This window comes from Nicotiana tabacum, chromosome 10 (assembly GCF_000715075.1).
Source record: "Nicotiana tabacum cultivar K326 chromosome 10, ASM71507v2, whole genome shotgun sequence".
In the NCBI taxonomy this organism is placed as follows: Eukaryota; Viridiplantae; Streptophyta; class Magnoliopsida; order Solanales; family Solanaceae; genus Nicotiana; species Nicotiana tabacum.
Genome location: NC_134089.1, coordinates 12,755,204 through 12,773,058, shown reverse-complemented (window position 1 = coordinate 12,773,058; position 17,855 = coordinate 12,755,204). Strand labels below are relative to the sequence as shown.

The following is a 17,855-nucleotide window of genomic DNA, read 5'->3' as shown; positions in this document are numbered from 1 at the left end:
AAAATAAAATTTTAATAATTTTTTTTTGATATACACATTATTATTATGTAATACATTGTGATATACAAATAATATAATTATTATTTATTGATCAAAAAAAGGAAAATAAATTTTTGGTATAGCATGTTTAAGCAAGTTCTAAAATATAAAATAATAAATATAATTGTGGGAGTCAATAATATTTTAGTACAAAAAAAAAAAAAATTGATGTACACAAAGAAGAAATAAATTTATGATATCTATTTTGGTACACACTTGTCTTATGTGCTATACAATGTGATATACAAATAGTATAATATTTTTATTGTAATATATACATTGATATAAAGGCAACAATAATTATATATATAATTTTATATTATTGATATACAAAGAATAATATTATTTATATACAAAGAATAAAAATAAAATTTTAATATACATGCTGGTATAGACAAAGAAGAAGAAAAAAGTTGTGATATACATATTATTATTGTGATATATATTTATTGGCTATTTGATACCAATATTTATAACTAGAACTATTTTCTGTCAGTTATATGGGTATGTTGTTATACCATGCCAAAACCCCTATTTTCAAAGAGAAACTTTCAGAAACCACTATTAGCTAGTTGTAGATACCATTTACTATATTACTTCCTATAGCTATATTTTCAGATTTTTTAGAGTGTATTCGATGTATTTAAGTTACTGTATTCATGAATACATTAGCATTTCTAGGTGTGAAACAAGGGATTACAGCTAGACATATTTTTGTATTCGACTGTATTCATGGCGTGAAATATGGGATTACAGTGGGATAGATTATTGTATTCGATTGTATTCACGGTGTGAAACAAGCGATTACGCTGTTTTTAAACGGAAAGTGAATCAATTAACATAATAGACTCCCAATATAACTCAACAAACTCAATTACAACACACAAATTTTGTATTTCCAATTTTAAAAAATATTCTCAACCGAAAAACACCCCGAAAACATAGCAATCTTCAGAGAAATTATACAATACATCCGAATACATAAATTATATTAATTATAAAAAAACATCTGAATACATTCATTGAATATAGCGAGACAGTGAATACAATGAAATACATAGAATACAACGGGATATATTGAAATACAATGAAAAAAAAGGTAATGAAATACATAGAATATAGCGAGATACATTGAAATACAATGAAATAAAGACAATGAATACAATGAAATACAGCGAGATACATTGGAATATATTAACAAAAAATTCAAGTTGCTCAGCCCCCAATTCTGTCGTCTTTGTTCAAGAACAACCCTAATGTCGTCTCGTTGAAGCAGCATCAGTATCCAGTCCTCGCTCGCTATCACCGTTGCCTTCGGTTATCGACGATTAGCACGTAATTACTGGCGAAATAACGGAGGTTTTTGTTGATCCGATATGTTGCGTCAAAGAATGAGATTGGGAGGTTGAGGGCGGCGGTATCAATAAATAATGGCCATGGTCGAAACGGTGATGGTGGCAATTGCTCCAGCCTCCGGCGGAGGAGAAGACATCGAGAAGTAGAGAAAGAGAGGGGGAGAGAGGGAAGGGAGAATAGATACGGGGTAGGGGATAGCAGAAATTTGAGGGGATATGAGAATGAAAAATAATACAAAGCTTATTTTATGGCTTAAGGGTAGGAGGTGATTATAAATAAATATTTGACTATAAAAAATTAAAAGATAGTTATGAAATATAATTTTTTAAAAGGATATTTATTTAAAATAAGTAAGGTATCAACTTTTCCTATACGAGCTAACTAATCCATTTTCAAATGCCAAGGGTCCTGATATTGGCCTGTTTTTTCAGCCCACACATTCAACAGCATCGGATCCATTTCCTTTTGGACTTCAAATTATTGGGCGTCGGTTCGTGCAAATCCTCATTGACCGGGTCGGGTTCGGCGGCTTTCATATCCGGCTCGTTTTCATCCGCCAATCGAAAATTCGCTGTTGTCGACTATGGATTTCACAGTGATTAATCAGTGCTAATGCTTCAGAAAAACTTTCGCGCTTTCACAGGTAGTATATATTTTCATGAATGATAACAATATCGCACAATTTATCGCGATCATATATTGTTAGCACTGTACGGCGCATTTCATGTGTTTGCATTACGCTTTTTGACTGAACGTGGAGTTTAAGATGTTAAATTAATTATATACTCCCTCCCAGTCAAATGAGTTCACATAAATTGAAACCGAGGGAGTATTAGACAGCGAAAGTATTAAAGTAATAGTTGAAAGTTTGTTGTTAGAGAAAAAGTTAAAAGTTTGAGTAGTTGAATGAATTTGAATATCTGAAAGTTGTGAAAATTATATTGAAATGGAATGGTGTGAGGTTGAAATTCCAGCATAGACAAAATAACATTAAGTGATTTCTTCTGCCTAAGCTTAGGTAGGCAGATTTATCGTACCCGTACTTGTAGGAGGTAGTAGATACCCAATGGAATAGTTGAGGTGTACGCAAGCTGGGCCAGATACCGCCTTCATAAAAAAGAAAGGAAAAAAACAAAAAGAAAAAAGACACTAGGTGATGGTAGGCATAGTTTCTCCATACTTGTGCTGGTGGGTGGTAGCAAGTGCTCGGTGGAATAGTCGAGGTGCATGCAAGCTGGGCCAAACACCACCGTCATAAAAAAAAGAAAAAGAAAAAAGAAATGGAATAGTATCATTCATTTTTAGCAAAATGGGATGATTATGGTACAAATTGGAATAAAGTGAGTATTGATATGAGGTTTCAGTGATACTTGATGGCTATATAAAGAAGAAATCAATATCTGTATGTATTTATTTTAAGTGCAGAATCTCAGAAGCAAATTCGTGCTCTTGTCTGTTATTTGTGTTTATGTGTATTTATTTTATTACTCCTATCTAATTTTATTTTTATTGACATAGGCTCGACAACTTGGGGCCGACCTTAGGCGGGTACCCCTCTGAAGTCCAACGGAGGACACCAACCCCAGCCATGAGCCTTCTGATCGTCCCATTGACCCGTCCATGTAAGTCTGTTTGGGTCTATTGTGCTCACTGAATTTTAACTTAGTGCAGTATTTGCCTATACAGTAATTACGTTTTGTTATATATTTTAAGCATTATCCAAAAGGAATTGGTGGATCGGTTACTAATTTGGGGTTTCACAAGCCTATTCATCTAATACATTAGACACTAGCTTCACTACTATGTCACCATGCCTTTACTTATTATATAAAAGTATAGAGGAACAAAAATCCCTTACTAAAATATGGAAATTTCAAGTTTGTTAATTATTAGATATGCCTCTTACTCCATTTGATAGTTTATTTCGGTTTTCTTTTCTCCTTTTATTAGAATAAAAGTTTTGTTGAATATCAAGATAGAAGAGAAAGGTGAATGATTGAGGACAAGTAATGTTTAATTAATGAAGAAAATCAATTTAGTTGCACTGGTCTTGTTAACATTGTTAGTGTTTTTTGGAAAGAAGCAACTTGCGGTTAATCTATAGGTGATACTGCAGAAGAGGTCACATGTTTAGCCCTGCATTCACAACTTAAAGAATTGGCAAAGGGAGACTGTGAGGAAAGAAGTTCTTTTCAAATGCTTTTATTGTAGAGAACCATATTGTTGTGTAGGTTCTTTAATTTTGTAAGCTACTCCTGTAATAGGAATTTCCCACTGCATTAATAGAAATATTACTTCATGAAAAAAAAAATGATTTTCAGGAATATCTTTTTTATTTTCTAACTCCATGTCATATCAACTTCTCAATATCACAGTTGGGAGTTGTCCGCCTTTGCAGCCAGATGTGCCCGCTAGCTGTTTTATGCTTATTACCTCAATCGCTGGAACCAACAGCTTTTAGATATTTTTTCGATAAGGTAATTTTATTAATAATAACAGTACCAAGAAGGTAATAAAGTAGTACAAAAATATTGAACTTATACGAAGACTAGCAAGAAACTGAATCTAGCAAGTCTTAAGAAGTCATCTATGCTAATTACAGTATCACCTTTTTGTCATTATAACAAAAGTTGTAAACACCTATATTTTATAGGAGAAATCTGGTCCTTTTTCTTTTCAAAACATCTCTTGTTTCTTTCTTGCCAAACCGTCCAAATGATGCCGAAAGGAATAAGCTTCCAGATCATCTTCATCCTTTTCTTCATGTACTGTGCTTGCCAGCTGTTCTCTAGATCCTTGATGAAGATTTCTAGTTCTAAAGATACTGAATTCTCGTGGTTAACAAACAGCTAACAGGTGAAGATCACCAAAGCTGGAGGAATTTCTTAACTTTATGGCTTTCTCTGTCATCCCCCGGTTTCTTCTATGATTTTTGGTGCACTGTTTTTTTTCCGCTTTTCGCTATATAAGGTTTGTCTGATAGAGTTTTGCCTATGTCTGGTAGCGGTATATGTTATGTTCACACTATTTTGTTATTTTGCATATGATTATATTATTGCACTCCCTTTCACTTATTTGGTCTATTTTAAGATATTATTATCACTTCTCTTACTTCTTTTGTTGTTACCTATCTCTTCTTTCGTTTCTTTTATGAAATTATTATCTCTTCTGTTGAGCCGAGGGTCTCCCGAAAACAGCCTCTCTACCCTTCCGGGGTAGGGGTAAGGTCTGCATACATCCTACCCTCCCCAAACCCCACTAGTAGGATTTTACTGGGTATGTTGTTGTTGTTGTCGATTTATATCTTTATATAGACAAGAGGGGTTGCTCTGATGGTAAGCAACCTCCACTTCCAACCAAGAGGTTGTGAGTTCGAGTCACCCCAAGAGCAAGGTGGGGAGTTCTTGGAGGGAAGGATGCCGAGGGTCTATTTGGAAACAGCCTCTCTACCCCAGGGTAGGGGTAAGGTCTGCGTACACATTACCCTCCCCAGACCCCACTAGTGGGATTATACTGGTTGTTGTTGTTGTTGTTGTTGCTATATAAGGTTTATAAAATTTGGAGGTTCTTGGATCCATAGGTTCATTAAGCTCATCAGGAAGTGTTAAATCTTGAAGTAAAATATGCTTACTTAAAGTATCAAGTTTCACCTATTCACCTTTTTCTTATACAAAAGAAGAGAAAATATCTTTCTTGATAAGCAGGAAAGAAAACACAATACTACTGTTCATTTTGTTCATAATTTACTGCATGTATGTTATGCAGTGGAAATCTGATAACAGGCTGAAGTGTAGCAAAAGTTATTTGGACAGCCAAATGAACAAGCTGTCAATTCTGCAAATGTATAAATATGAGACAACACATTATTACATTGAAACCTTTGAGCTCTCGCAGGGCCTAAGTTTTTATACAATTTAGCACTTACACACTATTAGTCTACTAGCTGGGCATGGTTCTTGCTGTCTGTCCAACACGATAGTGGCATCTATGTTCACTGGATTCGCTAATTGGGGACAAATGTTCCAACATACCCTACTCCAACGATGAAGAAAGCTCCTGCTTGCAGGAACAGGTATATGAAAAAGTGATCATTTCCAAATAGCATGTTGTATATAGCACAGTATAGCATATACATTCCCATTAGCAGCTCTAAGACATGAATCCTGTTTTCAAACCATAGTGCAGGTTGCAATCAGAAATTTGCAGGATAGAGAATACTTTGATGTTACCAACTTTGTAGGACTGAATAAACTGTCAAATGTAATAAAAAGTATCAATATACGATTACCTTTCACCTATCCTCGATCTTGGTCTCTTTGATGCCTTGGCACTATACTTTTGCTTCATCATGTTCCCCAGCTTCTCAGTTACAACCCATTCATTTACTCGGTTGGCTTCTAAGAGTCCGATTATTGTTGCCTTAGATCGATGGAGAGACATGACGTTCTCGAATAGGATCCAGAATACAAGAAGATGGAAAGATCTGCATGGAAACAATACTAAGCTGTGTAATTATCGTTCTTTCAAAAATATGTAAATGAACAGAAGAAGGTTTTCTGAGTTTGAGTTCACATACCTTGGTGTGCAAGCGGCATTAAGAATGGTAATGGTTGCTGGAAGATATATAGCTAGAGGCTTTGTAAGATGGACTTCAGGCACTAAGATAGTTGCTGGAATGACAACACAGTAAAAGAAAAAAGTAACCCAGTGTGCAATAATCTTCCTCACAAAGAAGAAGCCGTAGATGAGATGAAACTTCTTCCAGATTGATACACGCTGCATTAAAAGAAAAGGTGTGATGTGACTTGTTGACAGAAAAGCTTCTTTTTTTAAAAAAAATAGACAGAATTTAGAAAATAGTATCACCTCGCAAAGCATGATCTCTTTCATCATCTTGCGAAAGAGGTTAGCTGGGCCACACGACCAGCGGTGCTGCTGAAATCTATAAGCCTTGAAGGTACTTGGGAGTTCGTTCTTGACCTAAATGAACTATGTTATGCTTCTGATAGATAGAGGCTTCTAGTCATTTCCATAAATAAGAATTTTTGAAGTTGTGAACTCACAGCTAGGTCACCCACAAACACAAATTTCCAACCCTTAAGGCTAGCCCTGACTGCAAGATCCATGTCCTCTACTGTGGTCCTGTCTTTCCATCCACCAGCATCATTCACTGCTTGAATTCTCCAGACGCCAGCAGTCCCTACAATTCAATCCAAAAAGCTAATTGCATTCTCAAAATAATTTCTAGCTGTTGAATGCCTGTATGTAGAGTGAGATCTGACTCTTGGTTTACCGTTGAACCCAAAGAATGAACATGTTGACGAGCCAACTTCTTGCTCAACACTGAAGTGATAGTCCAATGACATCTCCTGGAGTCGAGTCATCAGACATTCATCTGCATTAACTGTGGAAACATTTTGATTACGTTAATGACTAGGTTAGTAAGAAATACGACTGAAGCTGTTAATTCTGCCTATGAGTCTACGCAGGCATTGCCTTTAAATAGATTAAGGACAGTTTGCTGAATATATTTCTTTTTTAGATAAATTTCTTCATGAAAAGTTCTTTGAGTGAGATGGAAACAACATAAAGGAATCCTGTAATTATAAAATGGATGCAATCGCAGTTTACTGTCACAACATAATAATATTACTGTTCATTAATTGTGTTATACCTCTTTTGAACACCTTTAAAAAAATTAGTTTTTGAGAAACATGACCAATAATTCAGTGTGTTATGGACATATTGCTGTCTTTGGCCTTACCAAATTTCCATCTGGCTTGAACCAAAGCCAATTCTGGGTTGTCGAGAAGATATGGTATGGTCCTCCAAAGAAAGTCTTCATCAGGCTGAAAGTCTGCATCAAAGATCACAACAAACTCACAGTCATCAACATACTGCTTCTTTAGACCTTCCTTGAGAGCACCCGCTTTGTAGCCATTCCTGTTGTTTCTTGTTTCGTATTTCACGTTTATCCCTCTCTCTATCCACTTTCGACATTCCAAGTCCACTAATGTCTGCAAATATATCCTCAAAAATTATTTGGGATTCAGAAGATTCTTAAATTTTGCTCTCAGATAATGTTGAGTTGAAAGAGATACCCTTAAAACTTCATTGGTGGAGTCATCAAGAACCTGCACAATGAGCCTATCTGATGGCCATGACAAGCCACATACAGCTCCAATAGAGAGCTTGTAAACCTGAAGAACAATAAGATGAGTAATGGTTTTCATTGTAAAGAAAGTTTATATTCCTATTAATCTGCTATTCTTGTTGGCACTCAGACTAATTCCAAATGCTTTTTTCTTGTTGCCCAGTTTTTATTTTCTTTGATCAGGAGCAAGGCACAAATATTAGTGCCTTTATGTTATATGCTCCTAAACGTTGTTCCTTGTCCAACTAAGCTAGAGGCTAGACCCTTACAGTCAATATGCTAGTGACATTCTCAAATTTAAATTGCATAATGGCAGAAAATATCTAGGTTTGTTTCTGTTGGGTTTTAATTAGATGTGCTTATTAAGCTATCTACAAGTCATTAACAATGTTGGACGATTAACATAAATCTATCATTTCTACAATCAGTCAAATAGTATGTAGATTCTATTGATCAAAACGTCCTTAAACTATCTTGCTCCTTTTGGAATTTTTAAAGAGATGGACAATAAGCTTCCTTCCCATGTTCTGGCTTACCGTCCTGGTTTGACCTTGTTAGCCAATTAACATTGACCTGTTAGATCTATCTTATTTATTTGGTCTCCTGCTACTAAAAACATGGTTTTGTAGCAGTACTCAAGACGAAAAGATTAGACACCGACAAAAGATTTGTCAACTTAATCAGTAAAGTCTGACTAATGGTTCAGGATTTATATGAGAAGGGATTAATTTCTTGCATCTATTTTTCCATTTAAGAAATTTCTGGCATTTGTGGTGTAATTTTGCCATTATTCTAATTCTTTTCTGAATGGTCTGGGTATGGGGAAGCCAGGAAGGGTAAGGGTGAGAGAAGAACAAAGATTGCTCCACTAGCATTGAAGGTAAAATCCTCCAATGAACTTTCACTTGATACTCAGTACAGTTTTACACTAGTGTTGTTTCTAGATTTTTGATTATTGGGGGTTTTGAGAAACGAAATTGTATTTTCTGTTGCTGATTGACTAAATTTCTTTCAGTTTTGGGATCATTGTATGTTAGTGATTTATTTTCTACAAATTACTTTTAAGATGGAAACATTATAACCACCGATCGAGAAAAAGAAAGGGGGATGAAAACAAACATATTCTTAGTTACTTCTAAGCAAACAGTTAAAATTGAGACACAATGCTGAACAATAATCATGTATGCATAACTGTAAATCTCTGGAACTTGAACAGAAAAGACATATACTCAAGTAAAGTTAAAAGGTTCTGCCAGGTATGTACCTCCTTTTCGTTGAACATAGGTATTTGGACCAACACCATTGGGTAGTTTTTGTGCTTCTCTAGGTCTTCTTTTACAGACTCGAGCTTATACTTCGTATATCTTTTCCTTCCAAAGCACTTGACCCCTGCGATCACTATTGCCATGTAAATGCGCTCAAGGAAGAGCATGATGGACATCCCTATGCATATATACATTGCAAGATGTAGAGCAGGCACAACTACTGGAACTCGTATCCGCTCCCAGGCATGATTTATACTTTGAGTAGTATTGGTATTTACTCTGATCCCAGGTTCTTCGAAAATGAGATTTCTCATGGTCTGTGCTCAAGTTACTGTATGATATGGAGGGCCTGAATTCGGAGTTCAGTGAGGGAGCAGACCACTTTGGGTTGAAAGGAACGAGCTTGCACTGTAAGTACATAGAGATGGAGTGAGATTGTGGTGAACTTGAGGATGCAGGTTTTGTTGCTTTAAATAGAGATGAAGTGTGATTGTAGTGAAGGTGACGATAGTAAATGGAGATGAGGTGGAGTGGTGTAGTAGATTGAGTAATCCATTTAAATAAAGTTCTTCCATGTGAGAGACACACGGTCTACATGCAATGAAGGTGCTGCAACGTATCATCTTGCTAGCTGGAGTTCTGGCTTTTCCCTCCGACAATGCTGTTGGAGGATCTATTCATAGCTATACATGTTAACATTTTGAATTGGATAATACAGATTAAGTTTTGAATTATTCTATCTATTTACACTTTTAAAGAGAAGCGCCTAAGAAATTCCATCTGAATTTCACCAAATGCTTTTTAATTCCCGAGTCCTTTGATTATAACTCATCCTCTCTTTTCACTATTGCCCATATCCATGTTTTAGCTCCTATGTCACTCTGCTTTTCATGCTTTCTTCTTGAGAGTATTAGTGGTAATACTGACCTAGATTAGAAACAAAATATTTAGCTCAATAGGACTATGTCGTTTTATCCTGCGCACCTACATCAAATGATTGCTTTTAAAATCATATTATCAAATAACGAGTATTGCAAAATAAGCTTTGAAGTTCTTTACAGCTGGCATAACTCTGTTTTTCTGAACGTAGAACCATCAAGTGATGCAGAAATCTAGCCTCAAAGACGACACGCCTCATTTGGAATCATGTGAATATGGAACATAACACGTTTTGAGCACATCCAAGTCTAATGTCGTCATCAACTCTTTGAATTGTCATCTAAATTGTCCATTCTTGTGCGGGTTACTTGCAGTCCCAAGTCATGATGGATATGTTAGTAAGTGGTTGGCTTTATTTAAATGTTTATAAGCTACCTTCTGAATGATGACTTTCCTAATTATTCGTTGCTATCGGTAATGCTTTAGAAAGTAGAAAAATTTGGTTTAAATACGTCCGACTTGTTGAGGGCAATATTCTAGTTAAGCTATGTCCAATTTTGTTTAGGGCAATAAATTGCTGGCTAATTTGGCTGATTTGGTTACCCAATTTGTCAACTTTCCTACACTAAAATGTTGTTAAGTTAGTTAAAACTTATAAGCAACTTGTAATGTGTTAGTGACTAACGTCACTTGGGTAAGAAACAAGAATGTTCAGCTTAATTGGCACATGTCAATTTACACTTCATAAAATGATGTATTTTGAAAATCAAAGTATGGAGTTCACCAAATATGTTTTTTCTAGTTCTGAATCTTTTGGTTATGTGTACTGATAACCTCTAAATTTAGTCCATGTGGATACGATCCTGGTTTTGACTCTTAAAGGATATTGTTTGATGTTTGTGGGTGCTAAATGAATAAGATAAAATTGACACTTTTTTTCACTTGTTTTTTCTTGTTTTTATTCTTTAACCTGAACCAACATTTACCCTGATTTTTTGTGAAAACATTGTAAATTCTGTATATGAGGATGTAGGTGAATAGTGCGAATTATATCCATCCATATGAATATTCTTAATGTGCTTCTCCTAAATTCTTAAGTGATTGAGTCTCCTCAGTAGCTCATCGTTATATGGATAAAATGATTTTGGTCTTTCTTCTATTCTTTCTTTTGTTTTTGTTTCACATATATATATATATATATATATATATATCTTGTCTTAGGTTTGCATAAATACTGTAATAGATTACGCCATTTCGTCATTGTTGATGCTTTATTTTTTATTTTCTCTTTGTATTACTCCAACCTTTATTCCTTCCAAAATGGGAATGTGACAGTTGTAAGTTTTGGGGAAATAAGTAATAAAAAAAAAAGAATTTTGGACGTGCCACCTTAGATTCTAAAATTCACTTCAAGTGCATTTAAGATTCTATAAGTTCATATCATTGTGGAGATCTCCTCTACAATACCTAGTATAGCTAAGAATTCTTGAGATTTTCAATACTATTTCCATGTGATTATGTGAAAAATCTACTTTCAAAAGCTATAAACTTCAAGATCCTGTAAGGATATGAGATCTGCAATCATAATTATGATCTTGAATAAGGATTTCCTTTCTACAAATATGCGTAGGGATGCATAAGCACATGTGCACTAAAAAATAAATTTAACAAACCCTGTAAGCTACTACAGCTGCAAGTTTAGGCGAATTCATTTATGAAATGACCCACTGAAGTTGGATAATCTCTTTTAGTCTCTAGTGACCTAACTTTTGACCAATGGCTGTTTTCCCCTGGAACACATTGTTGACTCCTGTATATTACATGTTAACCACTGATTGTATAGATTGTTTCCCGAGTTTTTGGTTTCCATTACCACAATGTTATCGACTATATTGTTCAAACACTTTCTCACTTCTGTAATTTATATGTTGGGTGATGCGGCTAATTTGATCATCACTATGTATGTCGTGGATATATGTCCTAATAGTGATAATTGATGATATGGTACAACAGTCCTCATGTTTGAAAATCTGACATGTTTTCAGATGCAAGTTGCTTCTTTCTTTCTTTAGAAACTCAAGACATTAGGGGCTTGACCGTCTATAACTGAAGTATTGAAGTAAAACGACTTATATATCTTGTGGTTAATTGTTAATAATCCAACATATAAGCATTTCTATCTTCTTCTTCTTCTTGTTTAAATTAGATTTAAACAATCTTTCCGAAGAAAACAAATGGACTGTACATTTGTTTTATAATTGTGGTTTTTGGGCCAGCTTGCGCATACTTCGACGAATTCCACGGGATACCTGCTTCCTCCCACTAGCAACAGGTACCAGGTAATTCTATCCACCAAGGCTTGCATAGATGCGAAAAAATCACCTTGTGTTTTTGTCTCCACTGAGATTTGAACCTGAAACGTCAAATTCTCAATCCGCTTCATTGACCACTAGGCTACACCCTTGGGTGCTAATAGAATGTATCTTTGTTGAAATCCAGCTTCTTTTATGTTACTTCTAAGAACGGTGCATTTCTGTTGGATCAGAGGTAAACCCATGCTACACAAATGAATGTCTTTTTAAGAATCATGACCGTGAATTCAATTTCAAATTCTTGCGCTGTTGTGCATTCTCCACCTTTTACCTCTTCATTAATGCTGATTTTGTTATGAGACTGACATTTCCACTTCTTTTTCATGGTATCCCTTCAATTAAATGGGAAGATTGCATCTTATTTCCCTGTTACTGACAAATTGAGAAGTGGTGCATGGTCAGACGTTTTTACCTTTCAAACATTACTGTCATACTCATCACATTTGAACCGGATATCATGCCTGTGCAGCCAATCAATCAGACCACTTGAATATTCCAATTTGTTGGATCAACATTAGTTGTTGATGGTTCCTTCTTTTCCCCTAATTGGTTGTTGATCCTTAAAGATTAATTTGTGCATGTGTGGGTTGGTGCTTGTGATTATTGCTTGGAATGATAGATCATGTGACATCTGATCATTGTGGAGGAGGAGCTTTGGTTTGTTTTAGGGAGAAAACCAGCACATCATCTATGTGTCGTTCATTGTCAGTTCACCACTTTCTAAAAGACCTTATAACAAAAGGGCCTGACTCAGGAATAAGCACTGTATCCAACCTTTTATCATTTTCCAACCATGTGGGAAGCATATCGAATTACAAATTCATTGCCTTTTGTTAAATGAAACCATTCCAGCGTCTGCGGTCCTAACTGCTAAGTGCATTTTTCTATGCGTGTTTCTTTTCATGGGTGTTGGGCCTCTGAAATGTCTTTCTGCCAGAACCAAACTCCATTAGTAGGTTGTATTGGTTTATTAACGTGGTTGAGGCTCTCCAGTTTCTTGAAATGTGGAGGACGGATAATCTACTCCAATATATAGTTTTGCCTCCAAGATATTGTTGTTCAATTACGTGCCTAATATGTCTTGCCTAATATGTCTTGGATATATATTGGTGTTGCAGGTGAGTGTCTTTTTCAATGCGTTTCCTAAGATCCGCAATTACTACGAGGAAAAATCATCTCTTCTTTCCATTTCTGTGTGCGGATTCATGCATCTTTCCCTGCATTTCAAGGTATTAATTAGCTTATTTTCCAAGTTTCCGTAAAAAGGTAATCTCTGTTCTTGTTCATGTCAAATGCATCACAAAGGTGATGCTAATGTCGGTTAAATTTGAGTTTTGTAGTGCACTAAATCCTTTCGAAGGAAAAGAGAGAAAAACAGTAACTTTTTGGTGTTTTGCATTGTCTTGAATGTTACAAGATATGATGTAGCTACTGAACTTGACAACGTGAATTTATAATACTATCATCCATTTAGTTGAATATGAATGAATTTCTTAGCGTGATTAGTCAGCTGTATGGCAGATCAATTATTCTTTGTTTCTTCTCTTCACCTTCTCAAGGAAAAAATGAATTATCTAGCATTTGCAGGCGCAATCGTGGCCCAAAAGATTGCTGGTTTCTTGTTAAGCCCAACTTAGCCTGAGCTAAAATTTACTGCAAATCTCATAGGAATTTTTACCTTCTAATAGCAAAGGTTAACACCTTGTTTATTTTAAATAAATACCATTTAAAAAAATTATATTCTATAGATACATTTTAATGTTTATAGCAAAATATCTAATTTTGGTTACCTCCTACCCCTAATACGCTATTCAGTTACACTATTTTCTTTCTCTCTCTACTTTGATACATGTTATTCTCTTCCCCCATTCCCTGAAACCACGAGTTACTGTTAGAGCCAGATTCCTTTGAAGGAACAACAAATCTTGTCAAGTACGACTGGAATGTGAGGCCTGCTACTTGAGGCTCAATCTCATGGTTTCCTTCAATAACCATCATCGGAACTCTTGAGATCAGCGGCTCCATAAACCTGCAACTCCAGCTTATTCAGTTCAAATTTCTCTCTTTGCTTCAATTAGTAATGCACCACAAAGAATCATATTCAGATTAGCTTGTTTCAAATCCAACGACTTCCAATTTTTCACTTTATTTTCCATTTTCTATCTCATAGGAATATATAATAGGCTCTGTAACAGTTCGTCGTTTCACAATGGTATCAATTTGATGAGCACTCATATATTTCATTGTATTCATTGTCTTTTTTCATTGTAATTCAATGTATCTCGTTGTATTTCATGTATTTCATTGTATTCACTGTCTTTTTTTCATTGTATTTCAATGCATCCTGATGTATTCTATGTATTTTATTGTACTCACTGTTTCGCTATATGCCATGAATGTATTCATATGTTTTTTTTAATTAATATAATTTATGTATTCAGATGTATTATATAATTTCTCTGAAGATTGCTATGTTTTTGGGGTATTTTTCGGTTGAGAATCTTTTTTATAACTAGAAATACAAAATTTGTGTGTTATAATTGAGTTTGTTGAGTTATATTAGGAGTTTATGTTAATTGATTCACTTTCCGTTTAAAAACAGTGTAATCCCCTGTTTCACGTCGTGAATACAGTGGAATACAATAATCTGTCCAACTGTAATCCCATGTTTCATGCCATGAATACAGTCGAATACAACAATTGATTAGCTCGACTTCTCTGATTCACGTCTATTTTTGCTACTGTATTCATGAATACAGTAGCTTAAATACATCTAACATATCTTATAAAAATAGAAAATGTATTTACAATCCGTAATATAGCAAATGGTATTTATAGATAGTTAATTACCATTAAAAGATAAGTACTTTATGAAAATTTTCAATCTCATATCATACTGGTCTTTTGACTTGGGTTAAGGTGGACTGAAAGTACTTGCAACTTTCAAAGGATTTTGACTATCTTACTGCCAGCCCATGGAGGCACGTCAATGGATTTTTTTTTTGAAGAATTAACCTAATTAGTCGTATATTCAACCGTTTAAATTAAAAATAGGTAGTAGATATATATAATACGTGTATAATTTATGTATATGGATTAGAAAAGATAAACCATGAATTTGACCGACTATTTATATAAATATTACAATTCTTTTCTTTCGATTTAATCCGAAATCACTAAGGCCTAATTAATAGTATTGATTTACGTCGGATAAAGTTTCATGAAAAAACTTCATTTCCAAGGCTTAAATCCATCACACCATTAACATAAAGCTAATGTGTTTAACTGAATTCAGTATCCTTTATATGGAATGTACAAAACCACTAATAATTCATTGAATATTAAGTTTTGACCTCATTATAGCAAAAGCACAGTAGGTTAAGTGCAAAAAAAAAAAAAAAAAAACTCCTATAATTCATCAAAATTAATTATCCGACCCATCTTGAAATAAAAAGGAAGTTCAATCATTTTACCACTCCGTGAATGGTTAAAAAGGTGAGAGTTACTTTACTATTTACTCAGGTTTTGGTTGAAATCGCATCACTCACCATTCCACCGGAGGTACTTCAGGTGAAGCTACTAGGCTTCCATTTGGTAATACCACGTGTCCTTGAACCATTGATCACGTGTTCTTGTCTGACCATTGCATTACACTGTACTAACCATGCAACTTCTTGTTTTAACTTTACTAGCTACGTACTAGAACTTTCTTCTTTGAATAAGAAGCTTCTAGTAGTTAAATATATATGTGTGTGTGTGTGGTGTTATTATATCTGGTGTATAATTAAGTAGAGGTCAAGGGAACAGGAGTTGAAGGCATATATAGAAGTTATTGTTCTCTCTGTCTTTTGTGATTCGGGCGATTGATTGAGTGTCTCTTTCTATTTAAATAAACAAGATTGCACATTTTTATCTGCATTTGCACCTGCACCTTAGTGGACGAGTTTGTAAAGCATATAATTCTAGCAATACAAATATATTGTGGCCGATCGATCGAGAGACTCGTGCAGAAAGGTGCTGGTGCTTTTGCAGACAAAATGGCATCTTGCCTTTCTTTTTCCATCTTCACTCCGTCAAATGGTGTACCCTAGTTTGAGGTAACGGATATTTTATATCTTAATTCACATGCGTATAAGCTAACTCTCATTATTATTTTTAAATATAAGTCTTTCCTTATAGTAGCTTTTGCTTATCAAGATTTCCTTTGTTTTGTCGTAGTAACAATACTTCGTTCGCGCCATTACCATATTATTTTGTTGTTATGTTGCTTGGTTGCTTTTATTTTCATTGTTTCTTGAGTTTATGTTGCTTGGATTCTTCAAAATTGTTGAATCCTTCGAAAGTAGTGCATTTGAAGGATATGATACGGATGCGGCATCATTTTAGAGAGTCCGCCCAATACAGGGGCGGATCTACATGTTAATTTTGGGTGCTCAAGCACCCATTATCTTTGACAAGATTTAATAAATTTGTACAGGTAATTATAAAAATATTTAGGTAAATATTGATTGAGCACCCATAACTAAACTCTTTTTTTCTCTTCTTTCAAATTTTTTATCAGTGAGCACCCACGACTTTAAAATCCTGGATCCGCCACTGGCCCAACATAGGTCGAGGTTCTGTCAGAAACAACATTTCTATCTTTATAAAATAGGGGTAAAGTCTGTTAACACATTACCCTTTTCAGATCCCATTTATAAGATTAAACTAGGTTTGTTATTGTTGTTATTATCGTCCCAGTACTAATACCACGATATATTGTTCTGAGGGAATGTAATCAGTGAGGAAATATATTTTTACTTGCATTTAGCCATTCCTATGGGGTTGAAGATTTGGTGGCATACTATAGTGAAGAGAGGTTTCAGGTTGATGGTGTGGTGCAAAATTCACTAATTATTTTTCTTTATTTGACATGGAATTGCAAATTCATAATTTATTTTTTTATTGTTTCAGTTATAAAATACCTCAAATTAGGCATTTTTTAACCGAGCAAAATATAGATAATTTTTTTTTGTTGGTAATTGAAGTTGAGAGGTATGTGAAAATCCCAATAGATGATGTGTTATAACTCTCTGCTCTGCACTTGTCAAGTGTGCAGAAAACCTAAAGATGAGTTGCCTTTTCAATAGTTTTTCTTCCTTATCCTAATGATACGCACATGCACGAGGAGGGGTGGACGTTCTGACAGTCCGATTGAATTCTACCGAATGCAAATGCAACTATTTACCCATTGACATTAACAAATTTAAGCTTGTTTTTTCTTAATTAATATAGGACTGAAAAAAAAAAGATTTATCTAGTATTTCAAAGAAAACTATAATAGATCAAGAGTTCAAGTCTAGATTAATGTTTTGTCATTCGGAACTATGACTGTCCAACGGGATGGGAGACGGGACGAAATTAACGGGACGTGACAATATTTAAGCGGGACGGTGGTGGGACGGGACGAAATGGGACGGGACAAACGGGACGAAACGGTCGTCCCATTCCGTCCCGCTAACAAATGGGACGAGACGGAACGGGATGGGACGGGTTTGTGGGCTTTAAGTGTATTTTTTTTTAAAAACGTCTAGTTTTTTGAAAATTATTATGTTTTTAAAGCAATGGCTAGATTTTTGACTTATTTAATAAACTTAAATGTTATTATGTTAAAACAAAAATTAGAAAACTAAGCAAAGAATTATAAAATATTAAAACAAAAGACTTGTAATGAAATATTCTAGTAATTGTAAATTTATAATAGAGTTATAATTTATTTAATATAATTTCAAAGTATTAACTATTAAGTAA

General features: G+C 34.7%; 1 protein-coding gene and 1 long non-coding RNA gene across 4 annotated transcripts; one reads left to right on the top strand and one right to left on the bottom strand.

Annotated features, from left to right (window-relative positions):
• The first annotated feature begins 1,786 nt into the window (after positions 1-1,786).
• Positions 1,787-14,392, top strand: LOC107814488 (uncharacterized). Of its 3 annotated transcripts, XR_012695375.1 has the most exons (5): positions 1,787-2,038; positions 2,914-3,017; positions 3,771-3,872; positions 9,905-10,091; positions 11,970-14,392. It is a non-coding gene; the product is annotated as an uncharacterized LOC107814488 (long non-coding RNA). The 3 variants fall into 3 exon arrangements; XR_001654559.2 differs by having other exon boundaries at positions 1,793-2,038; positions 9,905-14,392; XR_012695376.1 differs by lacking the exon at positions 3,771-3,872 and having other exon boundaries at positions 1,790-2,038; positions 9,905-14,392.
• LOC107814486 (glucomannan 4-beta-mannosyltransferase 1-like) lies at positions 5,213-9,910 on the bottom strand. Its single transcript, XM_016639915.2, has 9 exons — positions 8,814-9,910; positions 7,497-7,595; positions 7,160-7,412; positions 6,689-6,799; positions 6,459-6,595; positions 6,262-6,375; positions 5,972-6,171; positions 5,684-5,878; positions 5,213-5,558 (listed from the first exon to the last, which is right to left on the bottom strand). The coding sequence occupies exons 1-9, from the start codon at positions 9,126-9,128 to the stop codon at positions 5,399-5,401; spliced, it is 1,584 nt and encodes a 527-aa protein (XP_016495401.1). The 5' UTR covers positions 9,129-9,910; the 3' UTR covers positions 5,213-5,398.
• Positions 14,393-17,855: the final 3,463 nt, after the last annotated feature.